This window comes from Botrytis sinoallii, assembly GCF_014898435.1.
Source record: "Botrytis sinoallii strain Bc 23 chromosome Unknown BSIN_005, whole genome shotgun sequence".
Lineage (NCBI taxonomy): Eukaryota > Fungi > Ascomycota > Leotiomycetes > Helotiales > Sclerotiniaceae > Botrytis > Botrytis sinoallii.
The window spans coordinates 1,955,945-1,975,086 of NW_024066032.1; the positions used below are offsets into that span (position 1 = coordinate 1,955,945).

At 43.2% G+C, this 19,142-nt stretch overlaps 8 protein-coding genes across 8 annotated transcripts; 2 read left to right on the top strand and 6 right to left on the bottom strand.

Moving 5' to 3' along the window:
- The first annotated feature begins 242 nt into the window (after positions 1–242).
- On the top strand, positions 243–1,899 carry EAF02_003720 (uncharacterized protein). Its single transcript, XM_038899768.1, has 2 exons — positions 243–481; positions 540–1,899. Exons 1-2 carry the CDS (start codon positions 393–395, stop codon positions 1,729–1,731), a joined length of 1,281 nt encoding a protein of 426 aa, XP_038760695.1. The 5' UTR covers positions 243–392; the 3' UTR covers positions 1,732–1,899.
- Positions 1,900–2,783: 884 nt separating this feature from the next.
- On the bottom strand, positions 2,784–4,228 carry EAF02_003721 (uncharacterized protein; the record flags this gene model as incomplete). Its single annotated transcript, XM_038899769.1, has 2 exons — positions 2,784–3,671; positions 4,004–4,228. 2 exons carry the CDS (start codon positions 4,226–4,228, stop codon positions 2,784–2,786), a joined length of 1,113 nt encoding a protein of 370 aa, XP_038760696.1.
- Positions 4,229–4,919: 691 nt separating this feature from the next.
- Positions 4,920–6,955, top strand: EAF02_003722 (uncharacterized protein; the record flags this gene model as incomplete). Its single annotated transcript, XM_038899770.1, has 3 exons — positions 4,920–5,443; positions 5,671–6,735; positions 6,796–6,955. The coding sequence occupies 3 exons, from the start codon at positions 4,920–4,922 to the stop codon at positions 6,953–6,955; spliced, it is 1,749 nt and encodes a 582-aa protein (XP_038760697.1).
- A 520-nt stretch (positions 6,956–7,475) lies between these two features.
- On the bottom strand, positions 7,476–8,647 carry EAF02_003723 (uncharacterized protein; the record flags this gene model as incomplete). The annotated part of the gene is made up of 5 exons (XM_038899771.1): positions 7,476–7,577; positions 7,672–7,899; positions 7,952–8,021; positions 8,094–8,146; positions 8,585–8,647. 5 exons carry the CDS (start codon positions 8,645–8,647, stop codon positions 7,476–7,478), a joined length of 516 nt encoding a protein of 171 aa, XP_038760698.1.
- Positions 8,648–8,946: 299 nt separating this feature from the next.
- Positions 8,947–9,315, bottom strand: EAF02_003724 (uncharacterized protein; the record flags this gene model as incomplete). Its single annotated transcript, XM_038899772.1, has 1 exon — positions 8,947–9,315. The coding sequence occupies one exon, from the start codon at positions 9,313–9,315 to the stop codon at positions 8,947–8,949; it is 369 nt and encodes a 122-aa protein (XP_038760699.1).
- Positions 9,316–12,026: 2,711 nt separating this feature from the next.
- Positions 12,027–13,315, bottom strand: EAF02_003725 (uncharacterized protein; the record flags this gene model as incomplete). Its single annotated transcript, XM_038899773.1, has 4 exons — positions 12,027–12,455; positions 12,509–12,972; positions 13,032–13,091; positions 13,228–13,315. 4 exons carry the CDS (start codon positions 13,313–13,315, stop codon positions 12,027–12,029), a joined length of 1,041 nt encoding a protein of 346 aa, XP_038760700.1.
- A 2,511-nt stretch (positions 13,316–15,826) lies between these two features.
- Positions 15,827–16,534, bottom strand: EAF02_003726 (uncharacterized protein; the record flags this gene model as incomplete). Its single annotated transcript, XM_038899774.1, has 1 exon — positions 15,827–16,534. One exon carries the CDS (start codon positions 16,532–16,534, stop codon positions 15,827–15,829), a length of 708 nt encoding a protein of 235 aa, XP_038760701.1.
- Positions 16,535–17,631: 1,097 nt separating this feature from the next.
- Positions 17,632–18,820, bottom strand: EAF02_003727 (uncharacterized protein; the record flags this gene model as incomplete). The annotated part of the gene is made up of 2 exons (XM_038899775.1): positions 17,632–18,494; positions 18,583–18,820. The coding sequence occupies 2 exons, from the start codon at positions 18,818–18,820 to the stop codon at positions 17,632–17,634; spliced, it is 1,101 nt and encodes a 366-aa protein (XP_038760702.1).
- Positions 18,821–19,142: the final 322 nt, after the last annotated feature.

Below are 19,142 nucleotides of genomic sequence, written 5' to 3' on the forward strand. Positions count from 1 at the left end.
GACGCCAGCCGCCCAAGTATGTTACTGTAGACAATCAATGAAAAGATGGGTGGAAGTGAGCTTCGCACTGGAATTGTAGAAATTATGCTGGGAAGTCTGAAGTATCGCCATCGAAACCTTTGCATATGTATTTGCTTCTGAGAAAACACGTACCCAAGAAAGATAAATGCTATTGGTTTGTGGAGTTTCTCCGATTGTGTTGACTTGTCAAGACAAACGAGAAGAAAGGGGAGGGGTGTGTGAAAAGTGGGTCGAATTGGTCATCGATATCAAAAGTGCAAAAGTGGGTCGTCAGCCTTGCATTGAAGGCTGCCGAGCTCGGCTTCAAAATATATTTCTAACCCCTCCAAGATTCATGACTCTTTATAATTAAGCAACAACCACATATCACAATGCCTTCTCGTACAGATTCCCCGTTCAACTTGCAGACATGTGCTCGACCTAATATTCTTGCATTGGAGCCATATCGCTGTGCACGAGAGTCAGTGTTCTACAATCCCATCTCTAATGTCTGTTTACTGACTCATATTCCCATTTAGTGATTACAAAGATGACGGAACAAATATCCTTCTCGATGCCAATGAGAATGCTTACGGCCCATCTCTTCCAGAGAGCGTTACTTCAAACCAATCTCTCAATTTCCTTGGGCTGAATCGCTATCCCGACCCTCATCAACATCCTCTCAAATCTCTCTTATGCAAATTGCGCAACACCCACCATCATACCGATTTGCCCCTCCACCCTCTCAACCTCTTTCTCGGCGTCGGTTCCGATGAAGCAATTGATGCTCTTATCCGCTGCTTCTGCACACCCTCAGTCGATTCTATTCTCGTTTGCCCGCCAACTTATGGCATGTATAGTGTATCTGCGCAAGTCAACGATGTAGCCCTCGTTAAAGTGCCATTACTACCAGCTCCTGAGTTTGGTCTCGATGTTCCAGCTATTCTTGACACACTGTCGAAACCACAACCAAAGCCCATCAAGCTCATATACATCTGTTCGCCTGGAAACCCTACTGGATCCTTAATTCCAAAAGAACAGATTGAGCAAATACTATTGCACAAGACGTGGAATGGTATAGTGGTGGTCGATGAAGCATATATAGATTTCTCACCTGACGGATCATCACTTGCGGAATGGGTGAACGAGTGGCCAAATTTAGTGGTGTTGCAGACGCTGAGTAAGGCATTTGGCTTAGCTGGTATCAGACTTGGTGCCGCGTTTGCTAGTGTTGAAATTGCGGCATTGTTGAACAACTTGAAGGCACCATACAATATTAGCTCACCTACAGAGGCTCTTGCTTCTCAGGCGTTGAAGGAAGACGGATTGTCAGTCATGACAGCACATAAAGAGAAGATTGTAGAACAGAGAGAGAGGTTACTGAATGAATTGCCAAAGGTCAAGGGTGTGGGGCGATTCAGAGGTGGCGTAGCGAGTAATTTCTTGCTTGTGGAGATTTTGAATGAGAATGGGCAGCCTGATAACGAGGTTGCAAGAAAGGTTTATGAAAGCTTGGCAGAGAACAGGGGAGTCGTGGTTAGATTCAGAGGAAAGGAACATGGCTGCCTTGGTTGTGTGAGAATAACAGTTGGAACGGAAGATGAGGTAACGAGGTTCTTGGGACAAATTGGCGGAGTTATCGAAGAGGTTTGGAAAGGTGAGGGAGCGAAGGTAGAAAGCGCTGAGGCAGAGCAAAAGAAGGAAGTGGCAGCTAATAATATCTTGGCATAGAAAAGAAGGATAGACATGTAGAAATGATATAGATACCATATCTTGTTTTGGAATTTGCACATCTGGTAATACAAATTCTCCAACCTGACAATCCTGTGAAACTAAGTTGCACAAGTGCGAGCACAATGTAGCCATATTCTGTAAGGCTTTAAAGGCAGATCTCGCATATGAAGGTGCCCATTTCCGCGATATCTGGGTTGGAACATTTCAAACCGGGGATAACTGCACATCTCAACCATACATGATTCCAGATTCATACTAATGACATCCTCTCAGGGGCTCCGAATCTTTAGCGGGGGGCAAGCAGCACTTTGAGCTTTCTGAGATCAGGGAAGCTATTGAAGCTCAAGTTTCCGAGGCTACTTGACGTTATTAAGTTTTTGCTCTTCAGGAATAGCACGAGGATTGTATGGATTCGAATTTTGCAGTGAATTGTGGGATATTTGGCTTTCGAATTACTGCTTCCATCCTCTATTAGCCTTTGAATTGCAGAGAAGCTACAAAATCGTGTGAAATATAGTCAGTCCATGCCGATGCTTCCCATATATATGGATATAAAACAGAGCCGGGTCAGTTCCATGCACCGGATGTAAAAGAGACCTGGTATAGTACGTTTCCATTATTTCATTGGGGCATACTAACGAAACTAAAATACAGTTCTAGACACTCTTATTATCATGTTGACGTCGCATGACTGTAAAAGACAAATGAAAATTTGAAACCCACTTCTCTCAACTGACATCCCATCCACATGCAACGACCACCTTGATACATTATTAATACTCCTAACATCTGATTTGAAATTGGAGAACTTGTAAACTCTGCTTCTGTAGGATCGCCATTCATCATACAATCAATTAACCCTCCATACCATTTCCTGAAGACGAAGCGAAAAGAACAGGGGAAAGCAGAAACAGATGTGACCACCCAATTGTCAGTATGTGGCATTGTATATACGTCAGGAGGACGTTGAAATATACCATAGCATACTTCTTTTCGTATCCAACCTTAAATATCTTGGTATTTCCAAGAATCCCAGGGTAGATAACAACTCACAAGGAAGGATGACTCAGCAAATAGTCGATGCCAAGCCACTTCTCATGGTTAACTCCATACTCTCCCTCACAATAATCAGCAACGAATGTATAATAGGCCTCTTCGTCTGAGATCAATTCATCCAGCTCATTCTCAGCGAGACCCCATTCTTCTTCCGGCAAGTCATCTTCGACTAACTTGGGTGTATCATCATCAGCATTGACGTCACCAAGTTGACCAGCGACCTTAGCTGGCTTAGGGCGATACTCCTCGCATGGGGGGTGTTGATAAGTCACACCTGGTATTTGAGGAAAGTTGTTACACTCGCAACGTTGATACTGACCCATGTGTGATAGTTTACCATCACGAGCCGCTCCCACAACCGAAACAGAAGGGACTCTCCAAGTACAAGTCAAATCCCACTTCACGTCTGTAAAACCTCTGACTATTTCGTGAGCCCCGCAGAAGGCGCAGAAAACTGAAGGGTGAAGGCGTATATTGGCAGGAATGTCGTGAAATGTAATTTCCCCTTTCTGATAGGGGTTAATATCTTCAACAACCACGTATAGTCTCTTCAAGGAACTGAATCTGGCGAGTACATTTGATGTAGCGTGACAGAAATATTCTATGCTGTTGGCCGAAAATCCCTCGGGTACGTCAAAATAGATCGAGTTGACAGCTATTCTTGTAATTGATTTCAAATCCTGTCTTCCTATTCCCATCTTACCAAGCGGACCAATGGCAGCATGTTCAAACCAACCGTTCTCCTCATATTTATAGCCCGTAAGCCAGTCGGAGAAGTAGACAACATCGATATCGTATCTCATGTAAATATTCGCCGGGTGGGATGGTGTTGGAAAGCACAAGTTGTAGACTTTTTGTGCAAACGATCTGGCTTCTCTATTCTAAGGAGTTGACTTGTTAGCAATATTACTATCATAATATACAGGGGATGAGCAGGGTACTCAATAGTCCGGACGGCAGTCTAACAATCAAAAAGTTCAGAACGTTTATTCCCTTTAAATATCGAGCTTATCTCAGGCAATGAAATAAATTTGATTATTGGATCATATTTTAATAATGGATTTGTGAAATTGACAAGTGCATATTCGAAATCTCAAAATTGGAATCCTAGATTGAGCTGCAGTCCGGACTATTGGAAAAACTGGGATTCAGCATCTTGACGATGGCTTCCCCGGATAACAAAACACAGGATATGAAGACAGATCAAACTTACTGTGTGCAGTAGAGAGGGTGGTTTAGAACGGAATGATAAGTACTTGTCCTGGTCTATGTCGTAAATTACATCAATGATTCGGGCTCCAGGTAAGGTCCATTTCCATATCATTTCGCGTAACTCAAAGGACAGCTTCTGAAACTTTGGAAATGTGCTAGGAATTACTGGTAGGACCGCATTTATTGATCCAGGTTGCATAATTCCTTGAGATGAAGAAGAACTCATTCTCGCCTATGTAGTCCAAGATGAGAAGTAAGATCGGTGCTTTGAAGAAAATGAAGGATTTGTCTGTGGTCGGTAGTTGTAAAATTGGTTGCAATGTCCACGATCTACAATAAGAAGGGTGTTAGTGGATATTGCTAGCGAATGAGATGGGATTTCATACCTTTCTTGCGGAGAGAAATGACAAGAAGATACCAGTAGTATCGTGGTGTCGGACGAAATATTCTCAATGTTATGTGAGATAATAGCCCAGACGTTGTCTGTCTGAGAAGAAGGTTGCAATATGCTTCAAGTGGTGTAACTTAGGAGGACTGTCGTTGAAGCTTCTTTATCATGTATAGAATAAGGTAGATTGCTTCTTTGTGCTCTTGGTATAATATGTCCAATTTACAGTATGATATTCTTCAGATGAACCATAAAAGTCTCAAGCTAAAGTCTGCGATGGTATTTCGACTAGGAGATGGTTATCAACTGGTTGTTCTCCGAACCTTTTTGTTTATCGAGAGAATCAGATAAGGTAATCAAGTCAACCTCGAACATATAAACAATTCCCAATCAAAGCATATGGACTCGAAGGGAGAAGGTGCACTAGGTCCGTGCGACATCAAATAACAAACAACAACTTCCTTTTCCTAAAGACCTTCAACTTCAATCCACTTTTGCCTTTTTCTATTATCAATTTCTACATCTCGAGATGATTTCTGCAAAAGAAAGTCGACATGAAAGTGCGTGGGAGGAAGAAGCTTTACTAGAGCTTCTCTTTAGAGCACCAGGTTTAGTAACTGATGATGATCTACTAAACATATCTTTGAGCAACTTAGCTAAGAATGTGAACGATGAATCACCAGCTTCTTTGATCATGAGAATATATTGCCGATGGCTCGAAGTCCATCGGAGAAGCTCATTACAACTATTTAAAGCTTGGCCAAACACGATCAAACAGTGGGTGGAATCATTGGAGCACCGTGGAGTTGACAAGGAAGCAGTAATCGCACACGTTATAGATTGGAAGAAATCCAATGGTCCTTCCACGCTCAATGGCCCGAAAGGATGGATTGAGGAGAAGCACCTTCCTTCCGTTGATGAGATTGAAAAAGTGTTTGATGAAAAATACGGCTTAAACAAAGATAAACCTTCGGATAAAGGATACTCTGACAGAGGTGAGTATCGATCGGACAAGCCCTCGAGTAAATCGGATCTCGGAGGCAGCCGTTCAGAGTATGTTCCACCGAGTTATATCTGCAATCGATGCGGGAAGAATGGTATGAGCCCCTTTTGAGATACACTCTAATGATAAAGGTCTTCATCTCTATCATGAAAATCGCATACGAGAGCAAGTAATGACTACTAACATTGAATAGGCCACTTGGTCAAAAAATGTCCAACAAATATGGTAGATAATCATGATCAAAGCACAATACGGAAGAATGCTGATAGATTTTCAGGATCCTGCTTTTGACAAAAAGCCACCGGGGTCGTACAAATGCTCGATTTGTAACAAATTCGGAAAGCACTGGTATTCCCTATGCCCAGAGAACACCAAAAAAGACTCCATCACCCAAAAAACGTCTGGCTGCCGGGATGAAACCCAAAACTCAACAAAGAACCTTGGATAAGAGAGAAGACTCCAAGGCAAGGCAGGGGGGGATGTCAAAATCAAACAATTTCGAAAACGAAGGTGCGGAGTGGGATTCGAGTCAATGGCGAGGTGAAAACTTGGAGACATTTAAGAAATCTAGTTCCTCTAAACGAGAACAAGCAATGACTTTAGATGACGATATCGACCGAGAGCCAGAATTGCCAACTCGTAAAAACATGCTTGAACAACTTGCCGATATCGAGGAACGCATACACAGAGCCTCCATGGCTATGGCAGAAGATACCGGGATGTCAATGGAAGGGGTAGCAGAAGTGACTGGTGTGTCGATCTCCAATGTGGCCTCTACCATCATGGCAGCTAATCGCAAGCGTGCTCGCTCCATGGAAATGAATGATATTGGTTACAAGGAGCATCAACGTACCACCAGACAAAAAGTTGAATATGATGATAGAGAAGAGCTGATGCAAGGTGTTGATGACACAAGACCCTTACATTTGGACACTGAAAGACATGACGCAGATGCTAGGGGAATTCTCAAGGAAACGGATCCCTACACCGCAGAATTTGAGTTGAGCCAAAAACTTCCAGTCAGAAAATCGACAAATTCAACCGAGAATTCTGTTCAAAGCCCACTCTCTGATATGAACATGCGCCAGCGAGAGATTTCACCTATGGATACTTCTAGCGAAGATGACATCCGAACTCCTGTGGATGATATGGAAGCAGGGTGTGACTCGCCACGGGTGCGTTCAGAGACGCCAGAGAAAATCTACTCCGATTTTGTTAAGAGCCTAATTGCAAATCGAACAGAAGGTCAAATTGTAAACCTGAGAAGAAGACGTCGCACGGCGGTAGAGCTGTGGGATGAAGACGACCAACGTCGCATGGGACAATTGAATGTGTCAACATCGTAAGTTAGATACCCGTTGTCCAGATGGGAGTGTGAGATATCTGTATTAACAATCATCAGATCCCTGCAGAGCTCTTCTCCATTGTCTTCCGCTTCATCAATGGATTCAGATCATACCTTCGATCATCCACCTGGCCGAGTTTCAAGTGAGATTCCTTACTTCATTCTCGACAAAAATACGTCAGCCTCCCCAGGTTCCGATATTGAAATGCAAGAGTAAACACCCGGGGACCATGGACATGTTAATGATGGTAACACCTCGACGGATGCTGCGGGCGATCAATCGTTGTAACGACAGCTGTTTTTATATGAAGGGAGTTTTGAAAATTGATGAGACGGCGGATGTTGAAAACAATATAAGCAGCTACTTCGCAAAATCTGGGCTGTTTATTACACAGACTTTGACAATCATTTTGTTTTTAAAGTAGCTCTTTGATATTGCTGTTGTATAAAAGTTGGTAATTAGGAGGTATGGTACACTGAGTGATAGGTGACAAGAGAAGAGCGTTTTAGCTTGCTATTTGTGCAAGGAGAGAAACATATGAATCATAGTACCTCAATAATGGTGCCACTCGCGTGACAAATCTAGGTTTTGACTGTAACTTCGCCTTGCGCCAGTTCTTATGCCTGCAGTTGAACTCCTGAACTCCTAGCTTTCCCTTTCGTATCGACTGCTACTAACTGCTTACTGCCATTACTGTTGGCTAATTTTAGTAGACCAGCCTCTTATGTTTCCGCAATCATTCCAATTTATCCAGATGTTCCAACCTCGTCAAAACAACTTGTTTACTCGTCTCCTCAATTTCCCCAGCCAAAAATACTTCATCTAATATGGCGTACACCTATCATCGCGAAAAATCAGCACCATTCCATTCCCCTTTCATCTCCTCCTTGCACTCTCTAATCCGAAATAGTTCCCTCGGAGGGGAAACATACTTTATAAAAATTAAAGACCAAATCCAATTCACACACATTCCCAAAAAAGCTATCGAGCACCTCGACAAAAAAATGTATAGCCTCTAAATACGCCAACTCATTATCATTCGCATCGACGCACGCGCAGAAGAACAGTCCCGCATAGCGACGATAGACAATTTTATTATTGCGAAACTCGACGAAATTCGATTGGTATTTTTGATCGCGGGGCGCGACGAGTCGATGCACCTGGTGCATTGTTAGATTGATGTTGGGGAATAGGGGGGGAGAATGAATGTACTTCGCCCTTGAGCTTGATCTTCTCTTCATCGTTGTACGGAGCGTACCATTTCGCGAGCCGGGTTTTACCTCTGTGTGTAATGGAATATGTGGTTAGAGATGAGCGGGGAGAGGATTGGGTACTGGGGATCGAAAGTACTTACTGGCGGTTTTGTATTAGGATGAAGGAGGAACCATTGTGTAGATGGTTATGGAGCTTGGAAGGGGAGATGGTGGCGAGGTGAGGTTATGGGAGGTCCGGATATTACGGTGGTCGAGATGTGATCGTGGGGCGGGTTTTAGTGTAGTTTGGAGTGAAACGAGAAATACAACATCTAGGGGTAGTTTACAAACGTCACTTCGATGGAAATACATTCTACAATTGTTTTTCCGCTTGATATTGGTCTAAAGTACACTATGGGTTCTTCATAATGGTATTATACTTACAATCTGCTACGAGCTCAAATGATCAATTCTCAATCTCAAGTTCGAACAACTGCTTGGGAATGAATATAGAGCCCCTTTTTGTTCATTTTTGAGTTCGATTCATTGCGGACAGTTTTACAAAGCAGTTGTGAAATTGAATTTCGGATTTACATAGGTATTTCCTTATGAGTTAAATACCTATTCATGTTTATCACACTGAATTATTCACTGTAACATCCAAAATGATAAATGTTACTTCAAACAAGAGTTGCAGATAATTTGCTCCAACCATAGCGGGTTAGTTGAACTAGATGGTGTTAAGTAGACGTCACATTCGGCTGGATTTTAACGGCCTTCTTTCTCTTATACATTTCGTTGTTATTCCGGCCAATCCGCTGTGTGTCATTGGGGGAAGAAAGTAGCTTTTCTCTAACGACAGAGATATCTCGTCGCAAGTTGCCCGAGTCTGGCATGAGCATGGCTCTCTCTCACTCTCTCACACATAATTACGGATCTATACTGCAACCTCGCAAGTGTTCTCGCAAATTTCTAGCTTTCTGAGCATTTGCGTGGCATTGATCGCGAGGTAACTCATACTCCAAGCTCTGCCACTCTCACCATCGTAAATCTCATCAAAGTATATTGCGTCCTCAGACTCTCAAGAAATCCATTTTCTGCACTTTTCAGGCACTTTGAAGCACGAGGCCTACATAGCTCAAAATCCGGTGAAACATTGTTAATACTTGTGCTCACCTTTTTCAAAGCGCATTTGATGGCAGCCGCTTGGATGACAAATTTCTCTCGATTTAGAAGTATGTTGTAGATTTCGAAGAAATGTCTCCCACTCTTGTTGACCAAGACATTCCAGAGGCTCAACGGGAGCTTCACACATATTTCTTTAGCAAAATTTAATTGCACTGATCCTCCAGAAAACATGCAACGCTCACTAATCTCTTGCATGTTTCCAGTCAAACTCTCTCTTCTCTTTGCCATACAAGTCCAAGATTCGTGGATCTAAACTTTCTAATATAGGACTACGAGTTCCACTACGAGGACAGGAAAGTTCTCTGAGAGGTCGTTTTGTAGTTCCATATGGTCATGGGCTTCATTAGTGATAATTTCAATTAACAAACAACACCGAACACCCTAGAATTCTTCGAATGAATATCCTGGACTTTCGCGTCGTCTTCATGCACGTCAGTTACCTCATGATAGCTCTCACTATATCGACGGATCACCTGAAATATTAATAAGCATGTAATCAATAACAGCGCCTGAAAAGATTGAAAGATTTTAGTTTGAATTCTTCAACTATTTCCTAAAAAATTTGTATCCCGAGAAATACCAGTCAACTCAAAAAATAAAACAGACATCCCAAATTAAAACGCTGCAAGAATAAAACAACAAGCAAGCCACTCCTTGCACTATCATTGTGACAGTACCTTCTACTCTCAACTCTCTCACCCTCTAAACATTCCACCCAGCTCAAATACGATATGAACCCGTAAAATTATTCACTCTCCCCTCCAAGTTCCAACTACCTACCCACACACACAACGTATCACTTCTTTCTTGCACGCATATCCTCAAGCCCCGTACCGTACACTTATTTACTATAGTTGGTAGGTAGCTACCAGGCCAGATATACATAAACAGTATATATATATATATATCATCTCCATTTCAGATCCGTACCATCACCAACATCAACATCCACCTCAATTCCCCAAACACACACAGCAATCAGAGCCTAATAAATAGGTACTAACCAGTTACCCTCAACATCCATCATGACGTCATCTCATCTTCACAAAATGACTTTCAGGGTATTCACACCTAGAATGCCTTACCTGGGTCCACACACATACACACACAACTATCTGGTAATCATCCTCCTCCAGAATTCTCAATAAATCAGAGATTCCAGTATAATGAATATATAACATACCTACATAACATGCCTACCTAAACGCTCACCCATCTAGAATCCCCCGCACCACCAAAACCCAGCAATCCAACCTCTCCACACACTTCTCGATATTGTCCTACAACAGCAAACAAGTATATCAACCACACACTCATCACTTCTCACTCACTTTCTAGTAACTCCCCGACCACATGATTGAATGATTAAACCATTACAGATACCCATCCAGCTACCACACAGTGCACACATACCTTCTATTTACACAAAGAAGTCCAATCATCTTTCAATTTCCCATGTATACATACCTATTTACACACACCATATACACACCACATACACATTCGGGGCGAGGCAGCTCGCTAGTGTCTCGGAGCGCTCAATATTCGATATCTAATAAGCCTCTGATATTGAAAGACTGAAAGTAAAACTTATTCTTTGTTTTTTAATTCTTTATACAATTAAATCTTTGATAAAAAAATATTATATAACTATATACAAATTGAATTCCTGAATATAAAAAAAAAATCTATATTACTTAGAACGCCATACAAAAATCCCGTAAAATCCAACGCATAAGTTTTCTTTCGCTATGCTCCGAACACACCATAAACACAGCACATACCCACCTACCTGCCTACACACACCATATACACACTACATACACACCACATACCACACCACATACACAACCACCTCCAAAGCCACCCCCCGCGCTCCCCATTCCCTTCTCTCATCCCCCCAAAAAGTACGACAACGACAACGGCAACAACACAACAAACATCCACACAATTTCCATCACGACCCCTCCCTAACATCAACCCCATCCCATCCAACCCCACTAGCCTAAACCTACCTCCCAATTCCAATTCCAATTCCACACAAAGAATGAAAATAGCTCAAGACAGGCACACAACACTCACTACCCCATCATATCAAATCATAGCATCCAATGCCTCCAATTTAAACCCCCAACTCATCAAGTTTCAAGAATTTCAGATCCTGAGACTCACATGGATCAAGTGTTTGTGCCGAGCTACTTACTTGGATATCCATGATATAAGAGGAGAGAACGTATCGTGAATCATAATGTCAGGAGTAGGGCATTTCGGCGCCAGCTTACCGTTCACTAACCGGCAACAAACAGGTCAAGGTATGCGAGCTTCGTGAACATGTCAAAGTAACTCCAGGCCTCATCCAAACCTCGAAATTACTTTAATACAGAATTAAACACACTCATGTAAGTAAAGATTTTTAAATTTTTTCATTTTAGTTTGGCAAAACGCAAAAAGAACTATAATGCCCTTCCTATGTCCGTAAAAAACGCAAACGCTCCTTATAAAATATCATCAATAACCGTAACGTCATTCCTACCCACCCATTTCACTCCATCCCATCCATCCATTAGAAGATACCCACTTGGAACCAACCAAAAGGCAGCGACCGACAGAACTAAAGAAGTCGCACAACTAAATAAAAAAGTAAGAGAAAAAGCTTCACAGACAACAAAGTTTGCCGTGCATTTCGTGCTAGTCCCTGTATTTCCTTCACCGGATCTCGTAATATGGTAATTGTCGTATGCATATCAATCTGCGTGATTCTCGCTGACTCCTTGTGTTTCTTCAGCTAATACCATGATATAACTTTTTGCTTTTGTATCTCGACCCCTCAACTGAGGATATATTGACCTCTCTTATGAGAGTTGTAAGGAGTCTCCTTTCCACGATGTGTTGCATTTGCGGTACATTTATGCAGCAATGAGTGGCTCCTCCTCAGCAGCAATTCCGGATTTGAACTCCTCCTTTGGGGCTGTTGGGAAATCTTCCTCCTTGATACCGTTAGTCTTGGCAGTTGGGGAGGCAACTCTGCTAGCTTCTGGAGATCCGGAGCGGCTTCTAGCACTTCCGATCATTTCTTGTGCCTTGTGAGCATACTCTCCAGCATATTGCTTGGTGGTCTCGGCAACGTGGGAAGCGTGTTGACTAGCAAGTTGCTTGACTTGTTCGGTTTGTTGGTTGACAATGCTCGAGATTTGAGCAAGAGTGTTGTCGATGAGCTCCTTATTGGTCTTGTAGACAAGTGGGGAGATGAAGAGAACTGAAGTAGCGATGAGAGTGAGACCCCAGAATGGAATGAGCTTAATCAAGTAGTAGGAAATGAAGGATCCGATCAAGGCCTGTTTATGTCAGTACTTCATATTTTATGGCAAGGAATTCGAGGATTGCTTACAGTCAGGGAAACAAATACATTCTCGGCAAAGAGAACACGTTGTGACTCAATGACGAAGAAGTTGATAAGTTCATGGACATCACCAAGTAAGCTATCGAGAGTCTCTTTGGAAACTGTGTAATACTTCTTAGGTCTGAATTGAGAAGTGAGTCCATGCGAGAAAGCTAGCTTTCCAAGACCTTCTGCGAGAACAGTCACAAACAAAGTCATATATGTAATCTTGAATGAATATCGGAGGATGTCAAGATATCTGGCGGCGAAGATGAATGCAACGGTAGAAAGGTATGCAATTCCAGATGCACGAGGATTCTCCCACGATAACACGTTGTAGAAGAAGGAATGGTAATGTGTGAGTTGTTGACCGTTAGCTGTTTGAGTGGTAGGGGTGGTGCGAGAGCTTGCGAGGTTGGAAAACTCGGCTTGAGTCTTTTGATGTTGGTCTCGTACATTATCTGCCATTGGGCCTATGGAGAAAATGTCAGTATTGTGGATTTGAAGGATATGTCATGGGAAATTATCATACCGTTCACGACACTTTGAGTGAGAGGATGATTTCCAACAGCGTTGGCAGCTGCAGATGCATCTACAATTGATTGATTAGTTTTGTCCTGTATTGATCTTATTGATCTCATTGTGCGAAGTTTTGAACTGTTTCATTATTAGCGATGTAGACTTTGGTGTGATTTATTTGATAGATTGATAGATATAGCTTACCTTACTGTCATACACTGTATTCTTTGCGTTCTCCATTGTGCTGGTAGTCCCTTCAGTGGAAGTTGTACTGGCGTTGGAGGGAAAATCGGACATAATATGTATAGAAATTGATGGTTTGTTGTGTGGAAGAAGGGAAACCGTCGAGGACGCTTATGATGATAAGCTTGTGATGGAAAGGTGGTTGATTTTTGTTCGATGGTGCGATGACTTGTGTTGTTGTTGTTCTGGAGGTGGTGTATCCTTTGAAGTTGTGACTGGCAAAGGCTTTTTGTTTAAAAGAAAGGCAAAGGACTAGGTAGGATAGTCTTTCACAGTTTATTAATTGAATTGCAATGATGACGAAAGCTGGCAAGAAGAAGACCGATCGATTCTTTTGTCCTTTTCTTTCTGACCTACGAAAAGCTGCAGTAGTGGGTTGAGAAATGGGAAGAAAGTGGAGTCAATATGGTCGCACTTGCACGAGCCAAACAATTTCTGTGGTAGAGGGTAGAGGGCAGAGCTCGATATGGAATTATTTTTTGGTTCTAGTGAGAGCCAATGGGGTTTAGCGTCGAATGAAGCACGCGAGCAATCCTGTTCTATTTTGCTTTGCCATGGGAATTGTTTGGAATTCAAGGTTATGGATGGGCTTGTACAGCACCTGGGTAGGTAGGTAGGTAGGTAGGTAGGAACGGAGTAGGTACGGAGTAGGTAGAGAGTAGGTACAGAGCAAGCACTCTACTCTACACGGGAGAGTATTCTGTAGGGACCTGGGGTAGATGTAGATAGACATTGGACATTGGATTGGACATTGGACATTGGACATTTGGACATTGAACATTGAACATTACCTAGGTAAACATTGGATTGACGGACTGGTCACTACTTACGGTAATACCTACCTACCTACATACCGTAACTGGCTGGCCAGTGAATTGTCCTTCGGATGGGGCACGTCAGAATCGAAGCGCACACGAGAAAATCTGGTACATGGATGGATACGCACGGTTACAGGATTACAGACTGATTACAGACGACTAGGTAATTACAGACTGCAGTTACATTACTACGGGTACGGGACACCATTTAGGCCAGACCATACAGTGAATGTCATAATAACATCTTACAATCACAGAAATACATCCATCACACTCCATATATACCTATCTAGGTAACATCTACGCATTCCACAAATTACACCTTATCTTATCATTTATATCTTATATCTTCATGATTCATGATTCATGATTCACTTCCCTCCCCATCTCTATACCAATAATTAACAGCATCGTGGTCTTTTCACTACCTACCTACTGTATTCTGCTGGAAACAGAGACACATCTAAAATCACATCTACGCCCTAGTCCATATTTCTACCCAGTCGTTCCCTAGTCATTACGGATACCCATCATGCAGACTCGCTCGCTTGCTTGCGTGGGTGTCTCTAATTGTCCATTGCTCTCTCTCCAGCTGCTTTTCGCTTTTGCTTTTTCCTTTTTGCATGTGATTCTTATCTCTCGCCTTGATGAATCATACGAATCAAAGTTCCAGTCCCGGTTTCTGCTGATGACGGAGATGGAGGAAAGGAAGAACAAGATGACTTGGGATATATGTAAGATATATTGACTCACACATCGTCTACTGTACCAACTTTTCTTTCTTACATTCCTTTACTTATCTGTCCTCTGTGAACAGTTGAAGAAACTGGAAACCTACCTACTCCTACCTACCTATCGTCACTTACATTAGAAGGGGCCAGATCCAGTAAGACATGGGATGATGTGGGGGTGTTCTAGCTACTAGCCATTGAAGCACAATGCGTCACATCTTTCAGTATCCACCAAAGCCTAAGAAGGTATCTCATTCCCGTCTTCATTTTGACTTTCCTATGCCCAACCAATCGTATTGATATGAATCAATTTCATCCTTAGGGTTTGCACATTCTCATACCCTAATGTTGAAATGCTTCTCTTTTCTATATCGCTGCCATCCGAAATGGAAACATATCCATCGTTTCCGTGAAACCTTGGTGGCGTGTGGATCAGGGTACAGAGAGCAGTGAGCACAGTTCTGGAATTTCAATTGATAAGGATTCCGTGCCCCGCGAAGGATCTTTTGTGGGTATGTATGTATCAGTCAGATTACACCGTCATGAAAATACCATGATAAAAACACTCTCTCACATATACATTTGAAATCAACTTGTCTATCTCGATCATTCCAAGGCTATTAAAATGAGCATCTTCGAATGTTTTACGTCTGCCCCCTGAAGAGTATCATAGACCTAATGATATATCGTCCATTGTAACAAATTTCTTTCCTCAAGGAATTCACATTTCTCTATTGATAACCAATTGACCAATTGTTGGTTAGGCACGCGCACAAGATTCACGAGGTCGAGGAAACAATTCGTGGCTGTCCCAATGAAACACCACCTGCTTGCTGACCAAGAAAATCATGGAAGTATTCTATTCATTCTGTCGACTATCACTTCAAGTGCTTCCAAGTTTGAAAAGCACATAGGGTCCAAAGAAACAAATTGCTATTATATTCTAAAATACAAGCTAACACAGAAACAACCAACAAACTTACAACAAATCCCCAATCCAGACCCCCAAATCTCACTCAAGACATGCGATTAGGATATGCCACCACCTGACTCATGACATGAGTACACAACTCACTACTCTGTCCCACCGTCTGCACCGTATTCCAGTCCAAATACCCATAAACCCACTCCCCGGGACTCATCAGCGCCGCAGGCGTATAATTCGCACAATGCTTCACATATATCAAATCATCCAACACAGCGACATCGAACCCCGCAGTCGTCATGGGGATCTCGCTCAGATTGCACAGAAAGGCGACGGTACCGTGATAATCAGGGGCGTCAAATGCACCACGTATCGCAGACACGGTATCTTGGTTCGGCTTCATGCCGATCCCGAAACAGGGCCATCCTGGGGAGATGGTCGCGCAGGTGCTGGTGGTGTTGGTTTGGAGAATGGAGCGCGCTCGGTCGGTGGCGGTTTCGGGGAGGAATCCAGCGCCGCAAGTTGCGGTGGCGGCGGTGGCAGAGGCGGAGAAGTCGGCGGTGAGGGTTCCGGTTGTTTGGATTGTGCTGCTAGGAGATGTTGTCGATGAAGTGGTGGAAGATGAAGTAGTGGACGAGGTAGTGGACGAGGTAGTGGAAGAGGAAGTCGTAGATGATGTCTTCTTAGTAGAACATAAAGAGGGCGATAACGAACAATCCGTCTCTTTCGCCCTTTCCACTATCGCAACGGCAATAGCATTGCCAATAAAGGCAAAAAGAAACACTCTATGAAGTCTCATCAGGTAGCTTTCAGAATGAAATATTTCACAGCACAAGGTAAGTGATACCGTCCGTAAACTCAAAAGAAATGAGAAAGACAGAAATCAAGTATCGATCTCAAGAATGCGGATACATGAATAGCAAGAATCGATAAATTGTCAGACGATGAACAGAGATCTACACAGCAAGAGTTTATGTATGAACACTCCCTTTTTTCCCCCAAAGATGTTGGACTACTCGGTCAATACACAGGCGGGGTCATATCTCGCGTCGCTATGTAGAGATGTGTACGGATGAGGTCGGGATTTAGGTATTTGATGTCGCAAAGCCTTGCAAGAGACCTAGCGTCTTGTGCGTATTGCGCTTTCGGCATTCTAGATTTTGTGAATACGTACGTACCTTGCTTTGAGGGGTTGCTGGTGGAGAGGTTTTTTGTTTGGAAGGGAGATGTGTAGGTGTATCATTCAATATATGTTCATACTATCCGTCGACTCCATACATACATAACCAAAGCAAACTAAACCAACCCAACACGAATCTCCAAACCACCAACAATCATGTCATTATTATTTCATTTTATTTTCCCATTACATCAATCCCTTACACAATTACACAATTACATAATATAAGATTACAATACTCATCATCCAATCATCCACCTAAAAGGTCGCAGGATCATATTAAGCGCCCGATAACTGCGAAAGGATTGGCAGAATCGTAGGTATTTATTGGGGTGGGCATGCGTGGACCGCGTTTATTTATCATGGGGTAGGTATTGCGTGTTAATTGGGATGGGAAGGATGCGGATATTGGAGGGGGGGTTGGGATGGGGGGATTGGTGGGAAGATTGGTGGGAAGATTGGGTGGTGGAAATGGATCATGTGAGGGGCACGTGTTTGTGTGCGCGGGTGTGGTTTGGAGTCTGGGAAGATTGGTGGGAGGATTGGATGCGGATATGGAGTTCGGGTTGTGAGTTTTAGATTCAGAATTTGGATGATGGATTGAGTCTCGCTTCTTGATCTTCTACGAATATCATTTTCATCGGGCTATTGTGTACTCGGCTGTTTGAAGTCGCATTAACTGAATGATTTATATCGATAGCTTTCTTTCCAACCTCTCAAAGCAAAGGTCTCAACGCTTCCGCTGTATCAATCACACTCTCCTTAAAACTCCTGAACCTAAATCCCATTTCCCTCTGTGCCTTTTCTCCACTCACACGCGGCCTCTCCGGGGTCGATTCTACTCTCTCCACTTTCCCCGTTTCCTTATTGTATCCTACATAACCCTCTCCGGGATTTCCAACCACGATCTTCTCAAGAGCTTTCTCATCTCCCTTCTCCTTGAAATACTCCCGTAAAATATCAGCCTGCGACTGTGGAGGCCCAGTTCCCAAACACGCGATGTAGCGCTCCCCGTCTGATTTTTCAGGGTGTTCGTACGCCCAGATGTGCATGTACGCTACATCGCGCACGTCTACGGAACTGCCGGTACCGGAGGCAGGTGAGATGGTTTTGGTGACGCCGGAGAGCATGTTGTAGATGGGTTTGAGGGTTTCGTTTAGTTTCTCGCCTGTTTCGGGGAGGGATACTGGCGGCCCGGTGACGAAGGCGGGGTTGATGGTTGTGAGTGCGAAGGAGGGGGATTTTTCGGTGCGGAATTTCCAGACGGCGGATTCGGCGGCGCTCTTGGAGGCGGCGTAGAGAATTCCGGCGCTGGAGGAACGGTTTTCCTGGAGATCTTTTTGCGCTTGGGTGAGGTAGGAAGTGGCAAAGTCGCTCTCGGTGAAGGTGTAGGGGTCGGTGCGAGGATCTACGACGGTGATGACGGAAGAGGTTATTACTACGGTTTTGAGTTGGGGTCCGGCTTTTAGGGAGGAGTAAAGCAGGGTGTTGGTGCCGTCTATGGCTGGAGTGACCATTTGGGCGTAGGTTTTAAGACTGAAGTCTATGGGAGATGCGGTGTGGAAGATTCCATTGACACCTGGTATATTGATTAGTCCAATTCAGTTCAATTCAGATCGAGTGAGGAGAGTGAGGAGAGTGAGGAGAGTGAGGAAATTGAGATTTACCTTTAACAGCTTCGTCGAAAGCACCAGAAATTGTCATATCGGGTACCTCGTATATCTTCACTCGATCAACATAAGGTGCATAAGGACCTTTGAGCAGTGGTTCCGCACTAGAGATACGACGAGTGGTGCCGCGAATTGAATAACCGGCTTGCAGAAGTTGAGAACCTAGGACACTGGCTATGTAGCCATTGATGCCAGTTATAAGAACTGTCTTGTTGTTTGAGGATGGAATTGCCATCTTGAAGTAGGGCATATATGACTGTTGTTGAATATATAAAGGTTGACTTATGGAAATAACAAGTAATGAAGAAAACTACTTCTCTTGACGCTTGATATCCTTCTATATTTTTGATAATATAATTTGAACTTTAATTGAAAAAAACTGTCCTACATGATGGGCCTACTTGACACATATATATACCTGATCTCCTTTTCGAGGGCTCCATACAAAGCACAAGATGACGAAACCGGCCACGTTACTAATAAGTCGGAGAATAAAGATCAATATTCCTGCCAAAAACTCTTTTCCGATATACAACTTTATATCGTCAAGCTTAGAA

Bases quoted from the DNA above. Each gene is read 5' to 3' on its own strand.
- EAF02_003720 (XM_038899768.1), top strand. From the start codon at position 393: ATGCCTTCTCGTACAGATTCCCCGTTCAACTTGCAGACATGTGCTCGA. The intron at 482-539 runs GTCAGTGTTCTA...ATTCCCATTTAG, and splicing joins CCATATCGCTGTGCACGAGA to TGATTACAAAGATGACGGAA.